General features: G+C 35.4%; 3 protein-coding genes across 4 annotated transcripts; 1 reads left to right on the top strand and 2 right to left on the bottom strand.

Annotated features, from left to right (window-relative positions):
* Positions 1-479: 479 nt before the first annotated feature.
* On the bottom strand, positions 480-2,772 carry LOC114416285 (oxygen-independent coproporphyrinogen-III oxidase-like protein sll1917). Its single transcript, XM_028381156.1, has 2 exons — positions 1,754-2,772; positions 480-1,241 (listed from the first exon to the last, which is right to left on the bottom strand). Exons 1-2 carry the CDS (start codon positions 2,548-2,550, stop codon positions 578-580), a joined length of 1,461 nt encoding a protein of 486 aa, XP_028236957.1. The 5' UTR covers positions 2,551-2,772; the 3' UTR covers positions 480-577.
* Positions 2,773-3,586: 814 nt separating this feature from the next.
* Positions 3,587-8,786, bottom strand: LOC114416282 (elongator complex protein 3-like). Its single transcript, XM_028381153.1, has 9 exons — positions 8,174-8,786; positions 7,215-7,284; positions 6,939-7,111; positions 6,405-6,579; positions 5,844-6,010; positions 5,501-5,720; positions 5,262-5,366; positions 4,428-4,580; positions 3,587-3,961 (listed from the first exon to the last, which is right to left on the bottom strand). The coding sequence occupies exons 1-9, from the start codon at positions 8,650-8,652 to the stop codon at positions 3,800-3,802; spliced, it is 1,704 nt and encodes a 567-aa protein (XP_028236954.1). The 5' UTR covers positions 8,653-8,786; the 3' UTR covers positions 3,587-3,799.
* Positions 8,787-12,642: 3,856 nt separating this feature from the next.
* LOC114416277 (telomere length regulation protein TEL2 homolog) lies at positions 12,643-21,892 on the top strand. 2 transcript variants are annotated; one of them, XM_028381150.1, is made up of 13 exons: positions 12,643-12,861; positions 12,992-13,020; positions 13,112-13,205; positions 13,354-13,525; positions 13,688-13,873; positions 13,992-14,149; positions 15,965-16,241; positions 17,500-17,708; positions 18,091-18,171; positions 19,240-19,769; positions 19,962-20,728; positions 20,956-21,154; positions 21,628-21,892. In XM_028381150.1, the coding sequence occupies exons 1-13, from the start codon at positions 12,699-12,701 to the stop codon at positions 21,766-21,768; spliced, it is 3,006 nt and encodes a 1,001-aa protein (XP_028236951.1). In that variant the 5' UTR covers positions 12,643-12,698; the 3' UTR covers positions 21,769-21,892. The 2 variants fall into 2 exon arrangements, with proteins under 2 accessions (XP_028236951.1, XP_028236950.1); XM_028381149.1 differs by having other exon boundaries at positions 18,073-18,171.
* Positions 21,893-21,913: the final 21 nt, after the last annotated feature.

The raw sequence follows: 21,913 nt of genomic DNA, 5'->3' as shown, positions 1-21,913 counted from the left end.
TAGATGTGAGATATATCTTTTTGGTGTTCATTTGTGCTCCATTTAAAAAAAAAAAACTTCAGAGCTTTTAATCTCAAGATTGTGGGTTTTCTACCTGAACATTCAGATTTTTGGGGTATTTTTACCTATAATCTTCTTATTTTTGGAGTAAAATTTACCAGAAAATAAAAAAATGACGGTAAAATTTGTCAAAAAATAAAAAATTAGATGTAAAAAGTATAATTATTTTAAAATATCACGTTACCTCAATGACGAAAAATAAAATATGTAAGCTCTTAAAAAAGTTAGAAATAAAATTCAACAAATTAATTTGTTGGAAGTCAAATTTGTCAAAAAAAAGTTAAAAATAAAAATTGCAATTAAGCCTAATCCTGATTTATCTCATTTCATGAACTATTAATTTGTTATGAAGATCATGTGACCTGTGTCAATAGAATGTAAAGATGACCATCATTAGTGTTTGAAAATGCATCCCCTCCTTTCAACAAATATTTGCTCTATATAAATAAACATAAAATAATTGTTAGATAATATCATCTATAACTTATGTGTTGCTTTAACAGATTCATTCATGCTTTCAAGTAGCTTCGGCTTCTTGGTATGGAGGCATATCCTTCCAAGAGTCGATAACCCCAAAAGCTATGGCTATCAACTCATTTGATAAGAGGAAACCTTCTGGATCACTTAGCCTTATATAAGCCACCCTTCCTTCTGCATTAGTTTTGTTCAAAAAAGAATTAAGGTCATCTATTCTAACGGTTCTCCTATGCTCGTCCAAGCAAACCACATGTCCACTCTCAACATAAGGTTTATAAGCCTCAAGCAAAGACAAAACAATAGAGCTGCCAAACGATTCTTGGAGACTCATTAGGTCTATGCCTTGTGCAGTTCTTAGGGACAGCATCACCACATCCATGACTGTGTCCTTGCCATGAATGTGGCCTTCAACAGAGCTATTTACGAATCCATTTTCCAGATTCTGCACAAAATTAATATAATCGTTCACTTTCCTTGGTCTTGAAAACCTCAACCCACCAACAAAGCTAGCAGAGCCAAGGCCAAAGCCATAGAAAGGCTTGTTCTTCCAATAGATAAAGTTGTGTTTGCACTCATATCCACTCTTGCAGTAGCTGCTGATTTCGTAATGATTGTAATTCGCATCAGAAAGCATTCTTGAAGCCATCTTATAGAACTCAGCTGATTGTGTTTCAGAAGGCATTGGGAATTCCCCTAGTGAGTACCTGTAAACATTTTCACCTTCAGGTTCCAAATCATTTTAATGCTTTAAAAGAAAGAAAAAAGAAAAAGCCATCAATGCTAGTCAAGGTTTTAAAAAATGTTTAGTGACGGCAACATCAAGGTCTTTAGGGTCATAAAGACCACAATTGTGACTGCAACTTCAAGATTTTTAGGGTCTCAGCAACGGAGATTGCTGCTGCAATGTCAAGGTTTTTGGGATCTCTCTACAACCGTAGTTGCAGCTGCATCTGATGTCAAGGTTTTAAATTGCAGTTGTATCACAATTCTTGACATTGCGGAAAAGAGAAGAGGAATGCTAGTGACATTTTCTCTGACACTCTTCCTCAAAGACTCTCTCTATGATACAAAAGAGCCCAAAAACCTTGACATTGAAGCTGAAATTGCGGTGGCAGACTGTGATTTTGCAGTTTCCACTATATCAAAGATCACAATGAAACTGCAACCACAACCGCAATTTAAAACTTGGCTTCTGCTAGTCATAACTGGCACTTACAATCGCCCAAATTTCGTGCCTTGCTCAATTTGCAAGTCATAAACCGAAACATGAGTTGGTTGTGCTTCAATGGCAAGCCTTAGACTTTCCTCCCACATGTCACTAGTCTGATGAGGCAATGAAGCTATAAGATCAATACTCCAATTCTCAACTTCACATAACTTGACAACATCAATAGCCTCATGAACCTCTTTCAGCCCATGTGCCCTCCCACAAGCTCTCAACAGCTCCTCCCGAAACGCCTGAACTCCCAAGGACACTCTATTCACTCCCAGCACCACCATCCCTCGCATCTTCTCAGCATCAAACGTGCCCGGGTCCATCTCCATCGATATTTCCACGTCCTCGCGCAGCCCAAACTTCGTCCTCAGTGTGTCCAACACTGAGGAAACCATCCTAGGAGGCACCAGCGAGGGCGTCCCACCTCCAAAGTAGACAGTTTGAAGGGGTGTGATGGTGTTGGCATCATCAGGTTGGTCCACATTGGTGGCATTGATTTCTCTGCAGAGCCAGTGGATGTAGTTTGAGACTCGTGGGTCGTCCTCGATTTGGGCGGAGGTGGAGCCGAGGGCGACGATGGGGAAGTCGCAGTAGTGGCAGCGTTTGCGGCAGAATGGGAGGTGGATGTAGGCTGAAGATGCGGGTGGTGGGGTGATGGGGTTGACAGGGGCATTATGTCGAACATGTGGCATGCTTCTTGTGAAGAAGGTGTTTGTGATTGCATGGGAAGGGAGTTTTGGAGGTTTGGGTTTGGGTGTGAGTACCCAGAAAATTGGAGTGAAGGTTGATTTCAGCATGGCGGGACGGGGAGCACGTAAATGTTGATAAAGGAAATGAATAGGAGAGACAAGGTACGTTGTGAGTTGTAACTAGTTACGCACGACAAGTCGACAACACCGAGTGCTGGGCTCCAAAAATGACGAGGATGTTGTTTTATCTTTCTATTTTCACAATTTTTTTTCCTGCCTCACTTTATCTATTGTCTAATTATTTGACAAGATATTTTTTCTAACTGATATCTCTTAAGATTTCGTTAAATTACAAAAAATACTTCTCTCTCTTTTTCTTGCACAAACCTCATCTAATTATCAGTATATTTTGCTCTTTTTCTTATTTTTCATAAACTATAAGTAATATTGTAAAAAATAATAATTTAATGCTCGTAACCAATTTCTCTCTTAAATCCCAATGTATAAAATAATTTTTTTTAAAATTAATTTTATCCTAAATACTATGTGCTTGATAAGCAACGTGAGTCCTAGTTATATTTTGTAACAATTAACCCATATAATTATTAATGTCTGAATGGCACGTGTTAACCTTTTCAGATAGATCGCATCATCATTTTTTTTCCCTCTAAATTTAGATCCTCTCAAATAATTTTCCATTTTCTCTCTAGGCAACATCTTAACTATAAATGATCCACATCAATTAAGGTAACAACAATAAAATATAAACGATCAATTTAAAGCTTGGTTAGTCACAAATACAAGATTGGTCAATGACAATATGGAGTTGATTAAATTTGATAAGATTGATTAATGACATTGAGATTGGTAAATATAAGTTAAAATGGTTAACTTTTTTGGCAAAAGGGGGTTGGGGAGCTGCTTGAGAGGATACAAATTATTTTCCCTCTAACGAAATATATACAGCCTCCTCGTTATTAAACTATTGAGTCTTAGACTATTTAAAAAAAAAAAAAAAACTATTGAGCCTTGTTCATTCACCCAAAGAGAGATGAATTGATAGCACGTGGAAACATTTCAATATTGACAAACTCGCATAACTCATACGAGCAACGTGTAAGAAAGTGAATGCAAGTCAAACATATGAGTGCAATCGATGATGCAACTTTAAGAGGAACCTGCCAAAAATATATCTACTAAATCTCAAAATAAAGCTAGATAATTATGAAAATCAATCTAGCCGAGAGCGTTGGGGGAGGGGGCGTTAGGGATCTTCAGCACAAACGAATGTTGTGATTGACATATACAACATTTAATTAACTAGTGCTACAAAATTACATAAGAAATATCTAGTATGTTATTTCACTAGATATTTCACCATGTAAGGTCCTTCAAGCTCATATCCCAGTTTCCTGTAATAATGGCGTGTGCCAACCCCTGAAATTACAGCTATTTTTGTTGATCTGTGTTCTCTGCAAGCAATGCGCTCTGCCTCCTCCATTAAAAGTGTGCCATAACCCTGTTAACAGTAATTTTGGTCCAAAGCAGGTCAAGTAGAATAGACGAAGGCCACAGTATGAATATCAGCATGCAATTTTTTCTCGGTTATTATACATGTCCAAAGAATTTTATATACACAAACTTGGCAGCTTACAGAATCCAAAAAAAAAAAGGCAACGAATTTAATCAGACTGTTTAGTTATTTAACCCAATGAAATCATTTGAAAACTTCTATTCATGTTCCATGCCATTTCCATATTAGCAAGTTTGTTTAAACTTAAAAAAACAACTTTAAAATAAGTGTTTTTTATATAAGTGCTTTTTTAATAAGCAAATAAGATTTGCTTCTTAAAATAAACAAAAAACTGTTTTTTATAAGTAGAAGCAGTTGAGACAAACACACTAAAAAAACAGAAATTTTCTTATTTTATTAAAATAAGCGTTTATTTCAATAAATAAGTTTAAACAAACTGGCTCAGTATTACCTGGTGTTGTAGCTTGTCAGCATCCCGTCCATGAACTGGTACAGCAGTTCCATAAACATGGAGTTCACGAACAATAGAACACTTCCCCATAAGCTCCGGACAAGTTGTGTTGCGGCCACATTTTCGCAGCCGCAACAAACCAACAAGGATATCCTGTTTACAAGCAGAGAGTTCAGACAAGGTCATTGCTGTGTTTGAGCAACGGGTTGAGACACGTCCCTCTTGATTTACAATTAAAGAAGGAAAAATATGAACAAGAGGAACAAGGCCAGTTATGAACTACATTTACAAGTCACAATTTTTAATTAGGATTATTTATTTTATTTTTTATATATGGATTTTGGAGATGAATAGGTAAATTTGTTGGTTAAGATATAGATATCTTTCCTTATTTTTGGGGATTTTATCTTCGATAAGATGTTTAGTTTAAAGTAATTTATATTTATTAAGATTATGAATCTAATTAGATTTTATCTATGCCTTTTATTGTATTTGGGTTATAAATCTCCTTTAGGTGGCTAATGTAATTTACACTTTAGCATAATTGGCATTTCCTTTGTTCTGAGAGCATTTGAAACCTCTGAGTAGGAGGGGCACAGTACCCTAGCAGAGCAACTTAGTTTTTATCAAGAGAGTACAGGAACAATCCTGGTTTGTTTATCTTACAAGTGTCCTGCCAAGAGGAACACTCTTGAATGCTGTCCTACATCACTCATTTTTTCTATATAAAAAAAAAAGACTACTGTAGAAGCTGGAAAATTTTGGAGAATGTGATTGAGTAAACATAGGAATAGGCACTAGTAATAGAGAAAAACGAAAGAAAGATCAAATTACCTGCCGTGTATCTTCATATGATAGAAATGTTTCCCAACCCTGATTTGCCATATAATCACGCCGAACAAGCTCCACCTCTTCTGGCTTAATTTGGTGGTGAATATCCTGCAGAGAAATACAAAATGTTTGTTGGTGCCCCAAAAAGGTATCTAGTGAACAAATTGTGTCAGCAGAATTTCAAAGCATTTGCAATCTTTGCTACAGAAATTTTCCAAACAGAACCAGTTCTATATAATAACCTGGATTCCAGCTTCTCTGGTCCGAACATCACGACATTTCAATCCCAGGTCTTCCATTCGAGCTAATGCCAGCTCCCTCAGATTTCCTTTCTCAACCCCAGAGGTAACCAGAGGCATGGGAATATCCCGCTGAACTCTATAAACACGTGTCCATGGGGGTACCATTGCAAGGATCCTTGCTATAATGTCCACAAGTTGCTCTGGTGGATAGTTTCTATACCTACAATTATATTAATGTTTTTTTACTTTCTACAGACCATTTAAAAAAACTAATAAATACTAAGATGAAAATTGAGAAGTTTGAGGAAAAAGCAGTCCAATAAAAAAAAAATTTGATATATACCTGCCAGTTTTCCAGAGCTCATAAAGCCCAGTTCCACGAATTACAAGTGTAGGATATATTTTAAGCCCATCTGCTCTAAACAAGGGACTCTCAAAAAACTCCCGGAAACTTTCCATGTCCCTCTCAACACCAACATTTGGAAGATCAGGCATCATATGAGCAACAACCTAAAGCAAAAGCCCAAAAAAATAAGCATAAACTAAATGAAAAGAAAGAGCAAGTGGGATAACATTCATGAGATGGGACATTACTAACCTAGTCCATATTCTAAAGGAAATAAAACTAGAGAAATGTAAAATATTACGAGCAATACATTTAAACATACAAAAAGTTGGCTTATATACTGATAAATCTATCTAAAGCTTGCAACAGTTCTAATCTATACAAATATGATGAGACAGTAAACATGACAAAAAGTTCATTGAAAATATATGTGCAGGAATATGTATAAATAAATTTCTATCCAAAAAATGCAGCAGGAGGGACACATAGGATAATGGTTGATCAGGACAAAGTTCTGTTTTCTACTGAGTGTGCAGATTGAGATTAAGAGTAAAAAACCTTGAAACCAGCATCTTTAGCCAGGCAAAAACAATCAGCTACAGCAGCAACAGTGTGTCCTCTATTTGTGTCTCGAGCAACATCTTCATAGGTGCTTTGGACTCCAATCTCCAATCGTGTACAACCATAAGAAAGCATTTGGCGCAAGTGAGGCCCAAGACAATAATCTGGCCTCCTGTTAAATTTAAAAAGTGCAGAATTTGATAAAAGCTCATCATAGATGTGTTACACCACACTATTGCCATGTAAATTTCCCAGAACGTTTTCACTAAATCAATTAATTATAGATAAGCTCAAACCAAAAAATGCAGAAACACCCAATAGATTCCATAACTAAACCAATCTATGTCAGAGTTATAATTTTTTACATTATATAAAGTATATTGTTTTAATCACTAGAAAAAGCTGTTGATCTACCATGAATTATTTTTATTAACCAAAAAAGAAAAAGACACATAACTGTACATGACCAGCAGACCAAGGCTCCAAACTTTCACAAATATTGCAAATGTATATACCTAAACAGCAACTTACGTTTCAATTGTCATGCCAATACACTTGGTTGCCCCATGCTCAGAGTAAGCCACTGCCTCTTCCACATTGGCAGATGTGTGTCCAGACAAAGCATCATGAAGATTTCTTATAAAGTAATCACGGTAATCAGCCAGAAGTGACATGAAGGTACCGCCCATTAAGATAAATTCAACCTGAAAATAACAACCATAATTATAAGTACTTTACACAGTAAATCTACTCTTATTTCATGCACTTGGATTGGAATATTCAAGAGATGTAAAATGAGCTCCAAACCTTGTCTACACTATGACCCAAACGCTTAAGCTGATCTATCCTGCTCCTCGCTTGGACATATGGATTATACCTAAATCCAGTTCCACAATCATATCATTCAAAAAAAAATAGCACAAGGCACAATGTAAATCCTTCAAAGAATGTTTGTACATGAAATAAAACAAGACTAACAGTGATGTGGTCACTAGTTTACAAACCTACTAGCATAATCATCACTTATTGTATTTTTTTTTTGTTAAATCCAGGACATCCCAAGCGGAGAGCCAAAGACTAATCTCTTAAAGTAATAGGATTCATTTAAGTGGCCAACCTTTCCTGTTAGATGTTTTTTGATACACAGGAACCTAAAGATGGAACCCTTGACCACATGCTTTAAGGAAAAGTTATTTGTCAATCATGTCACACTAAGTTGGTACTTATTGTAATTAATATCTTAGTAAATAGTCAAATTAATCCCTAATGACATGAAAAATAGGTTTAATGCCACTTAAGCATGGCCAATAGTTTTCACAACAAAAATCCAATTGACTGATAAAATTCATGTCTGACACCCCTAAATGTGTATACTGTTGGTCAAAATAATCTACAGGTCACTTACTAATTATTTGAGCAACGAAATCCACACTCACGAGTCACGACCTAACTTAACTACAAAAACCACGTCTGGTGTCTCCAAACGTGCATTCTGATTTCTATCAACTATTCTTCACGACGAAACACGCAAGTAACAACCAATTTACCGAACGAAACACACAATCAGCAATTTACGAATTACGAACCTCAAGCCTAGTTAGTAACCCTAACGCAAAAGACAACATTTAGGATTCACAACAAAATCCTAAAACAATACACTCTTACAAAAATCAACAGAATATAGGGATTAATTTGACTCAACTATTCACTCTTAAAAACAGTTTCGTTTACCCTAACACAAAAGACAAAACTAACATAAACCCTACCTCGCACGAATTGCACGCATGCTGGTTGGTTCATAACCGGTGTAAGACTGGGTACTGTACTCGAAGTCGGAGTCAGGTCCCCCGGGGCAGTAGACGCAGATGTTCCCGGTGGTGGCGATGTGTGGGCACCGGTGCGGCTTCGACATGACGGCGACGACGGCGATTCCGGAGGCGGTGCGGACGGGCTTGGCGCGGAGCTTGGGGAGGAGCGTCTCGCGCTCGGCGTCGGGGAGCGCCGCGATCATCTCCACGAGCTTCGGCGCGCGTGAGAGCCGGTACTTGCGGCACGCCGCGGACTTGAGCGCGTTCAGGTCCACGTTCTGGCCTTTGTGGGAGAGGTCCACCATGGAACTCACGATCTCCGCGATGGCGCGTACACGAGCCTCCTCCTCGCTCAGGCCGTGCGCTTCGTAACCGCCCTTGCCCGGCCGTGGGGCCTTCCCAACCTCTGCCACCTCTGCCACCGCTACCGCCGCCATAGACACGGAGAAAAAGCCAAACGAAAGTACAGTTGCAAGGTTTTAGCAACGCAAGAAAGAATACACTTTCGCAAAACCTTCTCTTTCAACTGGAAATTGACATTGCATGTGGAATGTGTTGTGACTTGTGTGACTACTCTCAATAAAATGTTAATTTATCGTAATTTATTTTCTTCAGATTTTCTCTTGTAAATTTAATAATTATCTTATTTTATACGTTAATTTAATAATTATCTTCAATGAATGTGTGCCCCAGTGTTTCTAATATTTTTTTCCAAAAATAATAATTAGGTTTTTTATTAGTATTTCATCTCATTTAGGTTGGTCCAGTAAAGTGAAAATAAAAAAATAAAAGTGAAATATGATAAAGTTTTGATTTAAAATATGAGTCTCGTATGGAGTTACTTTCTTTTATTTTCTATCATTTTTGTATGCAAATGAACGGGCCTTAATGTTGTTAAATTAAATTTTAATACTTAAAAATATTCTTGTCATCTTATCTTATAAATTGTCAATCATACCGGTATATAAAATATTTAGTGGTTGAATTATGTATTTGTAAACAAATCTTCACATTTTTAAATAATCAACTTAATTCATAAATTTATAAATGTTGTGTAACATTAATTTAAATATAAAAAACAAAAATATATTTAAGTTTATGACTTAAATAAGAAAACAAATTTATTAACTTTGGCTAAAATGATATTTAGTCTTTATTTTTTTATTATATTTAATTTGATTTTTTATCTTTTAAAGTGTGTTTGATTGAGAATAAAAAAAATAATAGAAAAAAAGTAGGTAAGAAATAAAGTGAAAGTGAGGTTATTTGGTTAAAGATCAATAAAAAATAATAGATAAATATTTAAATTAAAATTAGTTTAAAAGTAAAAAAAAATGAATCAAAATATATTATTATATTGTAAAAAAAAGTAGAAAACATTGAAAAAAGGAAGGCACAAAACCTGTACCTTTACGGGCTCTCTAGTCTCTAGTAAGGGTCTGCAATATGCACCCCAATTTTGAGCTTATTCACTATGTTTAGTGAAGAAATGAACAGTAGCATTTTTTTCTCCACACGTCTTCCCTCTTCTGTCCTACCAAACCACACACATTTCCCAATATCCATTCAATTATGTGTTCTTCCACCCGTGCTTCCTTATCTTAATGTGCAACCAAACCAATGTTTAAACAATTAAATTTAGTCATTTATATTTTTAAGTGAGTCCTCGTTAGAAACGATTCATCTATCATTTTTTAAAACTTCAATTTAATCATTTTTTAAGTGAATCAAAATCATCCTTTTAAAATAATAATTAATTTTTTATTTTGGAACATGAACCCTTTTTATTAATTTATGATTTTTTTAAATATTTTATAATTGTCATCTACGTGAATCTATGAGACAATTTTCATGTCTCAATCAATCAACAAAAGCTTCAAAATGATGTTCCAAAATAAAAAATTATTATTATTTTAAAAATATCATTTTAACTCACTTTAAAAGGTCTAAATTAAACTTTTAAAAAACAACAAACTAATTTGAATATAATTGTAAACATAAAACACTAAAATACATTTTGATGTATTTTTTATTTAGATTTATATTTTACAATTGGTCAAATGTCACTTTCACTCCTTTATATTTTTATGTTTTTCTATTTTGGCCTATTAAGTTTTAAAGGTCTAACTTTGGTTCTTTATGTTTTTCAAAAAATTTGTTTTGTTCATTTTTTTACTGAAACATTGATTACGTTAACGAAAAAGTATGATGTGCTGATTAACACTAATTGGAATGATGGTTATGTTAATTGAAATGACGACATTTTAAATAATAATTGTGAATATTTTATCAAAATTGTTTCTAGTTGGATGTTGTAATGCATTTAATGTTTTCAAGTTTTTTTAGCATTACCTAATTAACTTATGTGTAGTGTGCAAATGAAAAATATTTTTGAAGTTGGAGCATATTTTTCATGCACACACCTATGCAATACCCATAACTAGAGCTTGCAAAATGAATCTAGGGTGATGGTCCGACTCGTAATTAGGATTAGGTTGGGTTTCAAAAAAGATAACTCAAATAAAAACAAGCTTTTTTGACTTGGCTCATATAGCCCAACAGGCTAAATGGACTCAAACCGGTTGTCCTGATGAGCCATGGACTGGACCGATTAATAATATATAATATAATAAATATTAAATAAAACACAATAACTTAATAAATATTAATTAATATTTTTATTATCCCCTCTATTGTGGTTTTATTTTAAGTTGTTGGAAATTGGAATAGTAATGTGGATCCGAGTGCATTTGGGTTGGTTGTAAAAAAATTGACCAATATCAATTGATAATAAAAATTTTATAAGTTTAAAATTGTGATAAAATGTTTGTAAGAATATTTTTTTTGTCATGAATATGAAGAAAAAAGTATTAGTGTATTATAATAACAAAGCAAAAAAAAAAGGTTTCTCATAGCTTGTGTCTAGTAGTGGCGTAAAATAATAATCTTGTCGTTGGAGTTTTTTATTTATTTAAATAGAATGTTTTTTTTAAATTTTCTATTCATTTTTACATTAGTCCAAATAAGTTTGACGGTTAGACATAAGATTGGGTTAGACTTAAGAAATTATAACCCACAATAATATGGACTGAGTCTCCATTTTCTCATCCTTGCACATAAGTTAATTAGTGGTGTTAAAAAATTTTGAAATCAATAAACACATTCAACACAAAAACAAACCTAATCAACTACTGTTATTTTGAAGCATATTCAATCTTTTTAATATTTTTTTTTATCCTAGATAAGACACTACCTTTCCAAGCAAAATATGTGAATTTCACAGTCATCCACAACATTTGTTTGGGAAAGTATTTCTTGAAGTTATTCTCTAAACATCTAAGAAAAAACATTTTGTGACAATTTTGGTAGAATATCCTTAATTATATTTACTAAACCCTAACATCATGTGTAACTGATAGGACAAAAAGGTATCATTTTGTAAATTTGATGGGCTAAAATGATATACCATTAAAAAAAACTTAAAATGTCAACGTGAAACCATTTGAAAAACATAATTAACCAAAACAGAACATAATTAACATTTCAGGTAAAGAGGATAAAAATAAAAATATTAAAAAACAAAAAGATTAAAGAGAAAAATGCATGTGCACCGTCGATATAAAATGTTTTACACAAGTAATCAATTACAATGTGTCACATCACACATTAATTCTTTAATTAAAGAAAATAATAATAATTTTTAAAAAGGAAACAAAGTAAGAATTAGGAAACAATCAAAATTCTCCCTTTGCTTGATAATAGAAACCATGTACAATAGAACATACACCAACAACAACGGAATAAGAAAATAAACGAATAAAGAAGCAACACAACAAAATACAAGGTGAAAATATTGTTCAACCTTGTAATGAATGCAATATTGATGTGTGAGGCTAGACAACAATGGAAGGTGCAATGCTGCAACAATATCGAAGTGAAAGAATGCAACAATATCGAAGTGAAAGAATCGTAAAAATAAGAGGGTGCGTGAACAAAATTGTGGGTGCGATGCCACAATAACATTGGTGTGAGGGAGTGATGAAGACAAGATGTGTTGGAGAATAGAACCATTAATGTGATGTCACAACGGAACGTGAGTGGTGTAATACCACAACGAAATGTGAGTCTTGGTGAACGTGAAAATAAAACATGTGATTATTTTGATTGTTTCTTGATTCTTGTTTTGTTTTCTTTTTCAAATTATTTATCATTTAATTTAATTAAAAAATTATGGTGTGATGAGATATATTACTTATGTTTTACCCTAAGGGTGTGGAGACATATTTTTTTAGATTAAAATGAGATTTTTAAAACTTAATTAACAAAAATGAAAAAACATTAAAACATAAAGACAAAAGGTAACATTTAGCTCATTAAACGACGCCGTTTCGACGGTCCTCAAAGTTTTAAAGCGAGTCGAGTCATCTCGGAAGTGGCAGTAGCTGCGTGCAAACTCGCGGCGGAAGGCAGCAGAGTGGCGCCGATGGAGGAGGGTTTAGAGAAGAGAGAATTGGAAGGCGAAGTAGTTACCAAGGTTGTCGAAGTGGTTTCGGCTATAAAGAATGCGAAGCACGTCGATCAAGTCATTCGCGCGCTTCATTCCTTAGTCACCCTTCTTTTCCCCTTTGACTCTTCACTCCTATCAGGTTCGTTCACTTTTGCCCTAATTTCAATCAAATTCTTCACCTTTTTCTTTACTAGGAACGACTATGTGCTATTTTACTTGTTCCAAAGAAGATTTTGATTTTGATTTTGATTTTGTATCCAACGTGGCAGATAGTATTGACCAGAGTTACCGAGACCAGGTTTGTTGGTAGTCGTTTTTTGTATCGTAAGTAATACACCGTTGTAATTGCACCTTCGTGATTTTATGTTTCTTCTTTTGCCGTTTTTCAGGTCGAAGTTCCTTCTGCAGAAAAACGACATGCTTGGTGGCGTGCGTTTTATCGAGGAGCTGCTTTTCCTACACTGGCTAGGTTTTTATTACTTGGTAATATTATTACGAGGTTATATTTTTTTTTTTTATCTTTATCTTTATGTTGCATATCTAACAAAACTAACAAACTAACATTTGCTCATAAAAAAATATTAGCGTTTTGCTTTTCCTGTTTTTTCATGTAATGTGGCACTTCCTGCAGATGTTGCCTCGAACTGGTTGGGTTGTTTTCCCTTTATGGCGCAGAAGTACATTTATGATGTTTTCTTTGTTCGTGGATTGGTCACTGAGGTTCTGCAGATTTTGGTTCCTTTTCTTCAGCTGAGTGCGAGTGATGGTCTTGATGTTAATGCCGTCCTCTCTAATTCCGAAAGGTATGGATGTTCATATTGCGCAATGTCTTGAATGCAGTTTCTTTAGTAGACTTAAAAGTTATCGACTTGCTTGTGCTTAATTTGGTGTGAAGTAAGTCAAGTAAGAAACCGATTTAATTTAATCTTGGGAAGAACTTATTCTGATTCTAGCATTTATTACAGATTGCTTGTACTGTGCTTGCTTGAAAATAATGGGGTGCTCCAGCTGGCAAGAGAGTTTGGTGGTTCTTCTAAATTGGAAAGAGTTACAGATGTACAGATCAAGATGGATGTATCTAGGGTGGCACAGGTTGTTGCATCTATTCCTGACAAAGCAAGGATGAACTCCACGACTTCATTGTCATCACAGTATCCTCCTTTTTCCTTTCTTCATTTAGATAGTTTATGGGCTCCGTTGATTGAATATCATCATGGTTCTGAGTTCCTTTGTAAACACTCATGTATTGTTTTCACCGAGAGTATTCAGTGTGTTCTTCAAGCAGATTGTTGTCCAACTACTCTCCCTGGCAGAAGAAAGAGAGATGATTTTGCTAGACAATGTAGACATGGATGAAATGGACAAAAATGGTGCACTGTTATTTGTAGGGGAAATGTTTTCTCGCATTTGTCGCCGTGGCTCAGCTGGTAACTAGAAATTCTGACACTGGAACAGTTTAGTTTTTTTTTTTAAAACTACATATTTTAGCTAGCATCGTTAAATTGCTTTGCATTAACTATCCTTTGTGAAATAGATCACATTTTCTCCAAATCAATATTTGTCTTCTGTTAATCCAGTCTCCTTTTTTCCTTATAAATAAATAACAACTTCAGAGCCACAATACGTTGCAATTGCCGTACCATTTTGTGGAGAAAAGGCATGTTGTCACTTGTTATAAAGGTTATAGCTTTCAGAAGATAATAAGTGCCACATGGGTTGTAGTTTGCAGAAGGCATGTTATTTAGTTTCTTATTTGCAACATTTGTCCATGGGTTGTTTGACACAACTGAAAAGAAGCTAGTGAATCAATTATGAATGTGAAGTTGACATCAATACCAAGGTTGTAAAGATTTGAAATGCATTGTTGTAAGTGCAGTGACATGTGGTTATGGACTACTGCAAGCTTGTAGCCTCCTATTAAACTGTTTGACATCTTGATTCCTCACCTATATAGTAAAGATACTGCCGAGAGGTTGTATCTAGGTTCCTTGGGCATAACGTGATGCCGGTTGGCCAAGAGCCTGAAAACCAACATGTGAGTAGTGTCCTGACTTAAATGTAACCCAAGTAAAACTCTCTTGTCTCATACAGTCCCAAGCCCCCAATTGTAATCTTTGATGAGTAATTTGACACTGATTGGATGCTGGGATTTTGAAAGCAGAATATATTAATTTTGTTTGTGTCCTATTTAAGATTAGATATCTTACCAAATTGCTAATGCGTGGATTTAGGTATCTCATTGTTTTGATGTATTTAGGTCTTCTCCATTTGAATAGAGATGTACTATTTCTTAGATGTAAAAATACTGTTTTCTGATGGAGCAGTACGTCACAGCCTCAAGCCATTGCAAGTTTTCTACTGTGGATTGCTTTCAGTTGCAGTTGTTGGAAAATTACGGCAGTCGTGGGTTCTATCTAGTTGCAGTGATTAAGTCCCTTTACCCCCTGTTTTCTGAGTTATCAAACCCATTATTTTGGGTATTTTCATGATTTGTCATTGTTTTACATCAGAAATATATGGGGTTTCTGTTCTGACAAAAAACATATTGGAGGTTTGACCTTGTTTCAATGAATGAATGAATGTGAACTCTGTTTCGTTTCCAGCAACAAAATCACTGCATCATTGTTATTTTCAGCAACCCTGACGTTCTTCAACAGACTCACTGCTCTATGGCAGTGTTTAGGTTCCTGTTTATACATCTCTGTTCTTTTATGCTTTGGTCTCTGTTCAGATTGAGGACCTTAGCTCACAGTTTTTTTTTTTTTTGTGTGTTAGTTCTTTCTTCACACTTCATGGTTCTGTTCTTTTTCCTCCCAACACCTTTATACAATAAGGTTTGATTATTAATTATGAATATGTCATTTTGGGTATTTTTATTTTTTGGGCATTTATATTTGTATAGTATAAGTTGATTATTTTGTATTTTTAACCATTGGTATAGCGGTCTTCTTGCTATAGCATTTTTAGGGTTGGCCACTCCCCACTGTGATTTGGGGATTATGAACCATGGTTTGAGAAACTGGAACCATTATGTTGAATTAACTGTCTTATAACTCTTATGGTATAATGGAAAATACAATAAGACTACTTCTAAAATTGCATAATGGGATAATGAAGTTGGTGACCTGCAGTTATGACTCTAATTCTATGCCATTAGTGTTGTGAATTATAATTGATTTTTGTCTGGACTATCTGTTTAGTGTGATCAAAATTGTTTCCTGATACAATCTCTTTTCTTGTAGATCTCCTAACTAGTGAATTAATACCGGAAGTTCTTAGGCTTGTCAACAGCCTCTTATCATCAAATAATGATTCAGTGACTAAGGAACTGTTTGAATCAAAACCAGAGATGGTATTTTGGTTGAAAATAATGGAATCCTTCAGTGATCCTTATACCATGGAAAGAATCTCTGAGCTGGTTTTGCATAAGTTAGCTGCTCAAGAAGCAAATGATGTTCAAGCGTATTGGGTGTTGTGGTTATTATTCCATCGAATTTTTAAGCTTCAGGCTTCTGTCAGGTGAGTGAAAATATTAGCTTATTTTTGCGTCTGTTCTGGGATGATCTAAAGATAATGCTCTATTTGATTTGAAAGAAATAAAAATTGCAGCTCCCCACATTGTTGGTTATTATTGACATTACGTCTTTGCGCTATGATGCACACAACACAGTAGTCAATTCCAAATAGCAGTGCGGAGTGGCTGACTCCAAAAATTCTGTAGCAGGTTGTGGGATGACCACTGTTTTGAAGTTTTAAGATACACATTATACATGTGTGTGTGTGCTGAAAAAAAAAAGTTAAAGACATTCATAATTAATGATCAAAAGTCAAAATTTGACAACTAAATGCACATGCAGTGTAGAAGAAAGAGGCTGATGCAGAGATGGAGGCAGTGGTTGGTGTAGATCCCTGTGATTGAGTGGATGAAGTCGTTACTGTGCTTCAAGTAGGAAGACAAAACCCAATTAGAAAAATAAAATAAAATATAGGGTAGAGTAGAATTCAGAAGAATAAGAGAGCAGAGGTTATAACAGAGGCAAAAGATCTGTTTCATACTGAGATGTCTGTACAGGTCAGAACAGGGCTGCACAACCTCAACAGATGAGTTTACTGAAAATGGCCAGAAATAATGCAATGCCGCATTGTTGCTGGAGAAAGGTGTGCCTTCATTGGAGAGAAGAGTGGGGGTTCAGTGTTTGTGCAATTTAAGTTACAGTGGGAAATAGGGTTTCTGGTTCTGTTTTGATTAAAAGGGGGGACAAAATCTCAAGATTCCCTCCCCCCCCCCCCCCCCAAAAAAAACAGCAGCACCAAAATGACACCACTTTAGGGCCAGAAAAGAGGTTTTTGCACTAGAAAATAGTCATGTCTGCTACGAACATGAAACCACCTTTTTCCAGGTCCAATTGTGGCTGCTACGCAAAACCACTACACGATGATTTTTTGTCACACTTGGGGGTTAAACCTCCGTCAAGCTACTATTTCCCATTGTTGACTACTATGTGCACACAACATGGTTTATATAGGCATGCACTTTCTATGACACGCTTTACACCAAAATATTTATTAAAATAATTATATAAAACACATTTTCACTACTTGTTTACATAATATAATAGAAGATAAATATTGGGGTGTTACACCATCACCATCATAAGCACTTTTGCCCTCTTTTATTTTAATTTTTTTATATAGAAATTGTAATGAAATTCAAGTATTACTATTACTTTATATATGCTTATGCCCCTTTGTTTTGCTATGTTCCATGGCGACTCAGGTCTATGTTTGTTGACAAATTCCTGCTATGGAAAGTATTCCCTATTAGCTGCCTGAAATGGATCCTTCAATTTGCTGTGCATGAATGCCCACCTGGTACCTCATTATTAGGACATAATCGCCCTGAGCTTTTGAATACTGTCCAACATCTGCTTGCAGTATGGTCTAAGAAAGAATTTGTGCAAACAGCACCTATTGAGCAACAAGCTTGTATCCTTTTTAATTGTACTAATATACTGAGTGAAAAACATGTGGAATAGAGTACATAGCTTCTGGATGTGAATTTAAAAAATGGTGGCTTAGTGCATGAAGTTACCTTCATTGTGGGGTTTGGGGGAGGGCAAGTGTAGCCTTTACCCGTGTAAGTGGAAAGGCTATTTCCCCTACTACAGCCCATGATCTTCAAGTCACAAGACACCTTACTGTCGTGTCAAGACTCACACCCTATTTGATGTAAATTGCTGCATTATAATTATAACAATCTCATGCACTTTCCTCCTCTGAGCATTCACCAGATCTGATGCCATCTTTATTATTGTGATTTATTTATTTATTTTTCCTATACTTATCTCAGATATATCTGCTGCACTAGGCCTTTCTCTAGAGACAATGTATAAGGAGGAATTGGATGGGATGAAGAATGCCATGCACTTTATTCTTCAAGGAGTTAGCTGTAATTATCATTAACTAAATTGTTGGGTGTCTTGATAATAAGGATGGAAGGATGGATTATGTGGGTGGAACTATTGCATGATGCCTACCCTTAATCCTTCAGAATACTTTAAATAACTGGCCCTACCCAATGGATGTGTTACATCTGGAAACAATTTATGTATTCCGGATAGGGAATGGTTCCACTTGAACTTCCAGTTTTATTCTGTGATCCTGTTTCCAGTCAAGTCAAATGTGTCAACATTATCAAATTTAGGTTGTTTTTTAAAGCATATGATCTGGAATGATTGTAGGGTTTATATGTCAGCATTCCCAAACCTTCATTTCCCTGCTACCACCCAATTAGCAATTTTTTGCTGTTTAAGAAATTAAGGATTTTTCTCCTGTATTCAAGTGGTACTAGTAGTCTAGTATGCATGAATAAATTCCAATAAGAATTTAACAAATGTATTCACTTGCCAGGATTGTTTTCCTATATGATTCAACCTTTTCAGTTTAACAATCAATAGTTTAAAATATCACTTAAAACGTTTTCCTATTTGCTAACAAGGCATGTTACTGGATTTTCATCATTGTGTTATATATTCATCAAGAATATTTTGTATTGTGAAACAAGATAGAATAATTTGCATTAAAAATGTCACTGCTTTGATGAATTCCTTTTCTGAGGGTCCATTTCGATCTCCATCCCCCTCCTACTCAGAGCGATCTCAACTATCAATTATGAATAGAAAGTGCGAGAAAATATAGGAAAGTAGAAAGAGAAAGTGAGAGAGCAGAGAGAAAATAGAGAGAGCTTAAAACTGAAAATGATTTTTTATATTATTAAATCTCAATGGTAATTTTTACAAAATAAAATCCTAATTCTGATCATCAACAACTAAGTATAACTGACAGAAGTTAATTAAAGAATGACAGCTGGATGAAAATAAACTCAGCTCAGAAGCTACTGTTTATGTGCATATACTCTAACACCCACTCATTAGTCTTGTAAATCTGATTAAAAATGGGTTGTCGTTCCTACTTGCAGAATGAGTTGTTGACTTTCAATTCTGTGTAATTGTTTCAGGTAGGCTGGAGAGTCCTAATCATTTAGTTCGAAAAATGGCTAGCTGTGTTGCTTTGGCATTGTCTAAAATTATTGATCCAAAGAATCCTCTGTACCTTGATGATAGCTGCAGTGGGGAGACAATTGATTGGGAATTTGGATTCACTATCCCCAAGAAAGGGAATCTGGCTGCCTCAAATTGTGGAGGAAAAGGTGTTGAGGGGACAAAAATATCTACTGTGTCATGTCCGGAGAAGGACTCTGATTCCCCTTCCAATAAAGAGAAAAGTATTTGTTTAAAGGGTAAAAAGAAGTTATTGGACTTTAATGCGCTTGATCCAGATGAGATTATTGATCCAGCATCACTGAATCTTGAATCAGACGATAGCGATGAGGATGCTGACGATGGTGCTAGTGAGAATTCATATTCTTCAAGTGATTCATCTTTACGGCCATATGATTTGTCAGATGATGACTCAGATTTGAAAAGAAAAATTTCACAGTTGGCTGATGTAGTTGCAGCTCTTAGAAAATCCAATGATGCCGATGGGGTTTGTAATTTTCTCTCAAAACACTTTAGTTTTGTTTTGATCAACTGCCATGTCTATGCTTAATGTTTTTTGAGAAAAAAATTAATTGGTTATGAATTAAGTGTTTCAACAATTACTGCAATTACCAAGTATTATATTATTGGTTTAGACTTTAGACTGAGCTATCCTGCTATTTTGCTGAAATTTCTGCAGGTGGAAAGGGCTATTGATGTAGCTGAAAAGCTCATAAGAGCATCCCCCGATGAACTAAAACATGCAGCAAGGGATATGACCAGAACTCTTGTTCAGGTTCGGTGCTCTGATATAGCTTTAGAAGGTGCAGAAGAATCAACTGAAGACAAAAGACAAAGATCATTAGTTGCCTTAGTAGTTACCTGCCCATTTGAATCACTTGAGTCACTAAACAACCTTTTGTATTCACCTAATGTAGATATCAGTCAGCGCATTATGATACTAGATGTCATGACAGAAGCAGCTCAGGAGCTTGCGGAATCAAAAATTATGAAACCCAAACATCAGATTAGTTCCCTTATTTCAGTTGTTTCAGATACCCGACCTTGGTTCCTACCTAGCAGCACAGGAACTCCTGGAGCTGGTTCCTGGAAAGAGATCTCAGGTACTGGCTCTTTTAGGAATTGGTCAAATAGCTATGAGAGGGAACTTCCCCCAAAACCTAATCAGGTCAAGAAAGGGAAAACACGCCGGTGGAGCCTACAATCTCCCACACAACAAAACCAGATGGAGTATTCTCATAATAAGTTACCCATGTATGCTGCTGCATTCATGCTTCCTGCCATGGAGGGATATGATAAAAAAAGGCAAGGTGTTGACTTGCTTGGAAGAGATTTTATTGTCTTGGGGAAACTCATTTATATGCTTGGGGTCTGTATGAAATCTGTAGCCATGCATCCAGAAGCTTCTATGCTGGCTCCTTCCCTCCTAAATATGTTAAGATCCAGGTACTAGTTATAAGACATTAGTTGTCTATTTAATTGCAAACCCTATGAGGATTGACATAATCTAAAATCTTAATCACCCCCTCAAAGTGTGTGTGCTAATGGAATTGATAATTTGGTGTCCTATTGGTTGTATATGTTTATATTTCCTGTTGGTGCTTTGTTGTTTTTGCTAGTGTGCTAACTGCTAATACAGGAAAACTTGTCACTTTGCTTTTTAACTCATGCAGGGAGGTATGCCATCACCAGGAAGCATATGTGAGAAGAGCCGTGCTTTTTGCAGCTGCATGTGTATTGGTTGCCCTTCATCCTACTTACATTTCATCCACCTTACTCGAAGGAAATGCTGAAATTTCGACTGGCCTTGAATGGATTCGCACATGGGCACTTGACATAGCCGAGTCAGACACAGATAAAGAATGCTATACGGTAAGCAAAAGAAATTTGAAGCTTCAAAGAGGTTTAGAATCCTTGTTTTGTCTCCCTTTTCTTACAACCTTTTCAAATATCTCTGCTTTACAAAAAGGTTTAGATTTCTATACATTGGTCTAGAGTTATTTAATGGTGATAAGGTTACAAATATAGTTACAGTTACTTAAACGTATGTCATGGTACATCACTTGGTCTCATTGTGCACTTCTATTTTCATATTTATTTTAATGATTCATGACAATGTATATGCCTTTAAAATATTAACCCAGATAGCTTGTTATTATCCTAGAAATTTTTACTATTGGCCTTTTTTATTCTGTTGTAGAGCTTTGCAAAGCCCCCTTGTCCCCTTATATCCCCCTTCTATTGTTTGGTTTAACTCCTGTTAATTTCCTGCTCCAAATATTTTTTTAAACTATAGATGGCTATGATATGTTTAAGTTAAGGTTTTTGTTGTTGTTGTTGTGTAGATGGCTATGACATGTATACAACTCCATGCCGAGATGGCTCTTCAAACTTCCCGAGCATTGGAGTCAGTAAGAAGTTCACTCAAGGCAGGTCCTGTTCTTCCTTCTGATGCATCCAAAGTGACCATTAAAATTCCCTACTAAAATGGGGATTAGTGATGCTTCTAGCTATTGTGAATAGCTTCTAGCCCAGAATATAAATTCTAAACGTGCTAAACTGCTAATTATTTCTGCTACTCAATATTAATTTAATGTTTTATTGGGTCCATGTTTTTGTAAGAAATTTGTA

Source organism: Glycine soja, chromosome 6 (genome assembly GCF_004193775.1).
Source record: "Glycine soja cultivar W05 chromosome 6, ASM419377v2, whole genome shotgun sequence".
Taxonomy (NCBI): domain Eukaryota; kingdom Viridiplantae; phylum Streptophyta; class Magnoliopsida; order Fabales; family Fabaceae; genus Glycine; species Glycine soja.
The sequence above is the reverse complement of the archived record's forward strand: the minus strand, read 5'-3'. Positions and strand labels throughout refer to the sequence as shown.

Bases quoted from the DNA above. Each gene is read 5' to 3' on its own strand.
- LOC114416277 (XM_028381149.1), top strand. From the start codon at position 12,699: ATGGAGGAGGGTTTAGAGAAGAGAGAATTGGAAGGCGAAGTAGTTACC. The intron at 14,150-15,964 runs GTAACTAGAAAT...CTTTTCTTGTAG, and splicing joins TTGTCGCCGTGGCTCAGCTG to ATCTCCTAACTAGTGAATTA. The intron at 16,242-17,499 runs GTGAGTGAAAAT...ATGGCGACTCAG, and splicing joins AAGCTTCAGGCTTCTGTCAG to GTCTATGTTTGTTGACAAAT.
- LOC114416285 (XM_028381156.1), bottom strand. From the start codon at position 2,550: ATGCTGAAATCAACCTTCACTCCAATTTTCTGGGTACTCACACCCAAA. The intron at 1,242-1,753 runs GTAAGTGCCAGT...AAATGTTTACAG, and splicing joins GGCACGAAATTTGGGCGATT to GTACTCACTAGGGGAATTCC.
- LOC114416282 (XM_028381153.1), bottom strand. From the start codon at position 8,652: ATGGCGGCGGTAGCGGTGGCAGAGGTGGCAGAGGTTGGGAAGGCCCCA. The intron at 7,112-7,214 runs GTTTGGAGCTCA...TGTTATTTTCAG, and splicing joins TGGGTCATAGTGTAGACAAG to GTTGAATTTATCTTAATGGG. The intron at 4,581-5,261 runs GTAATTTGATCT...GCTTGTAAACAG, and splicing joins CATATGAAGATACACGGCAG to GATATCCTTGTTGGTTTGTT.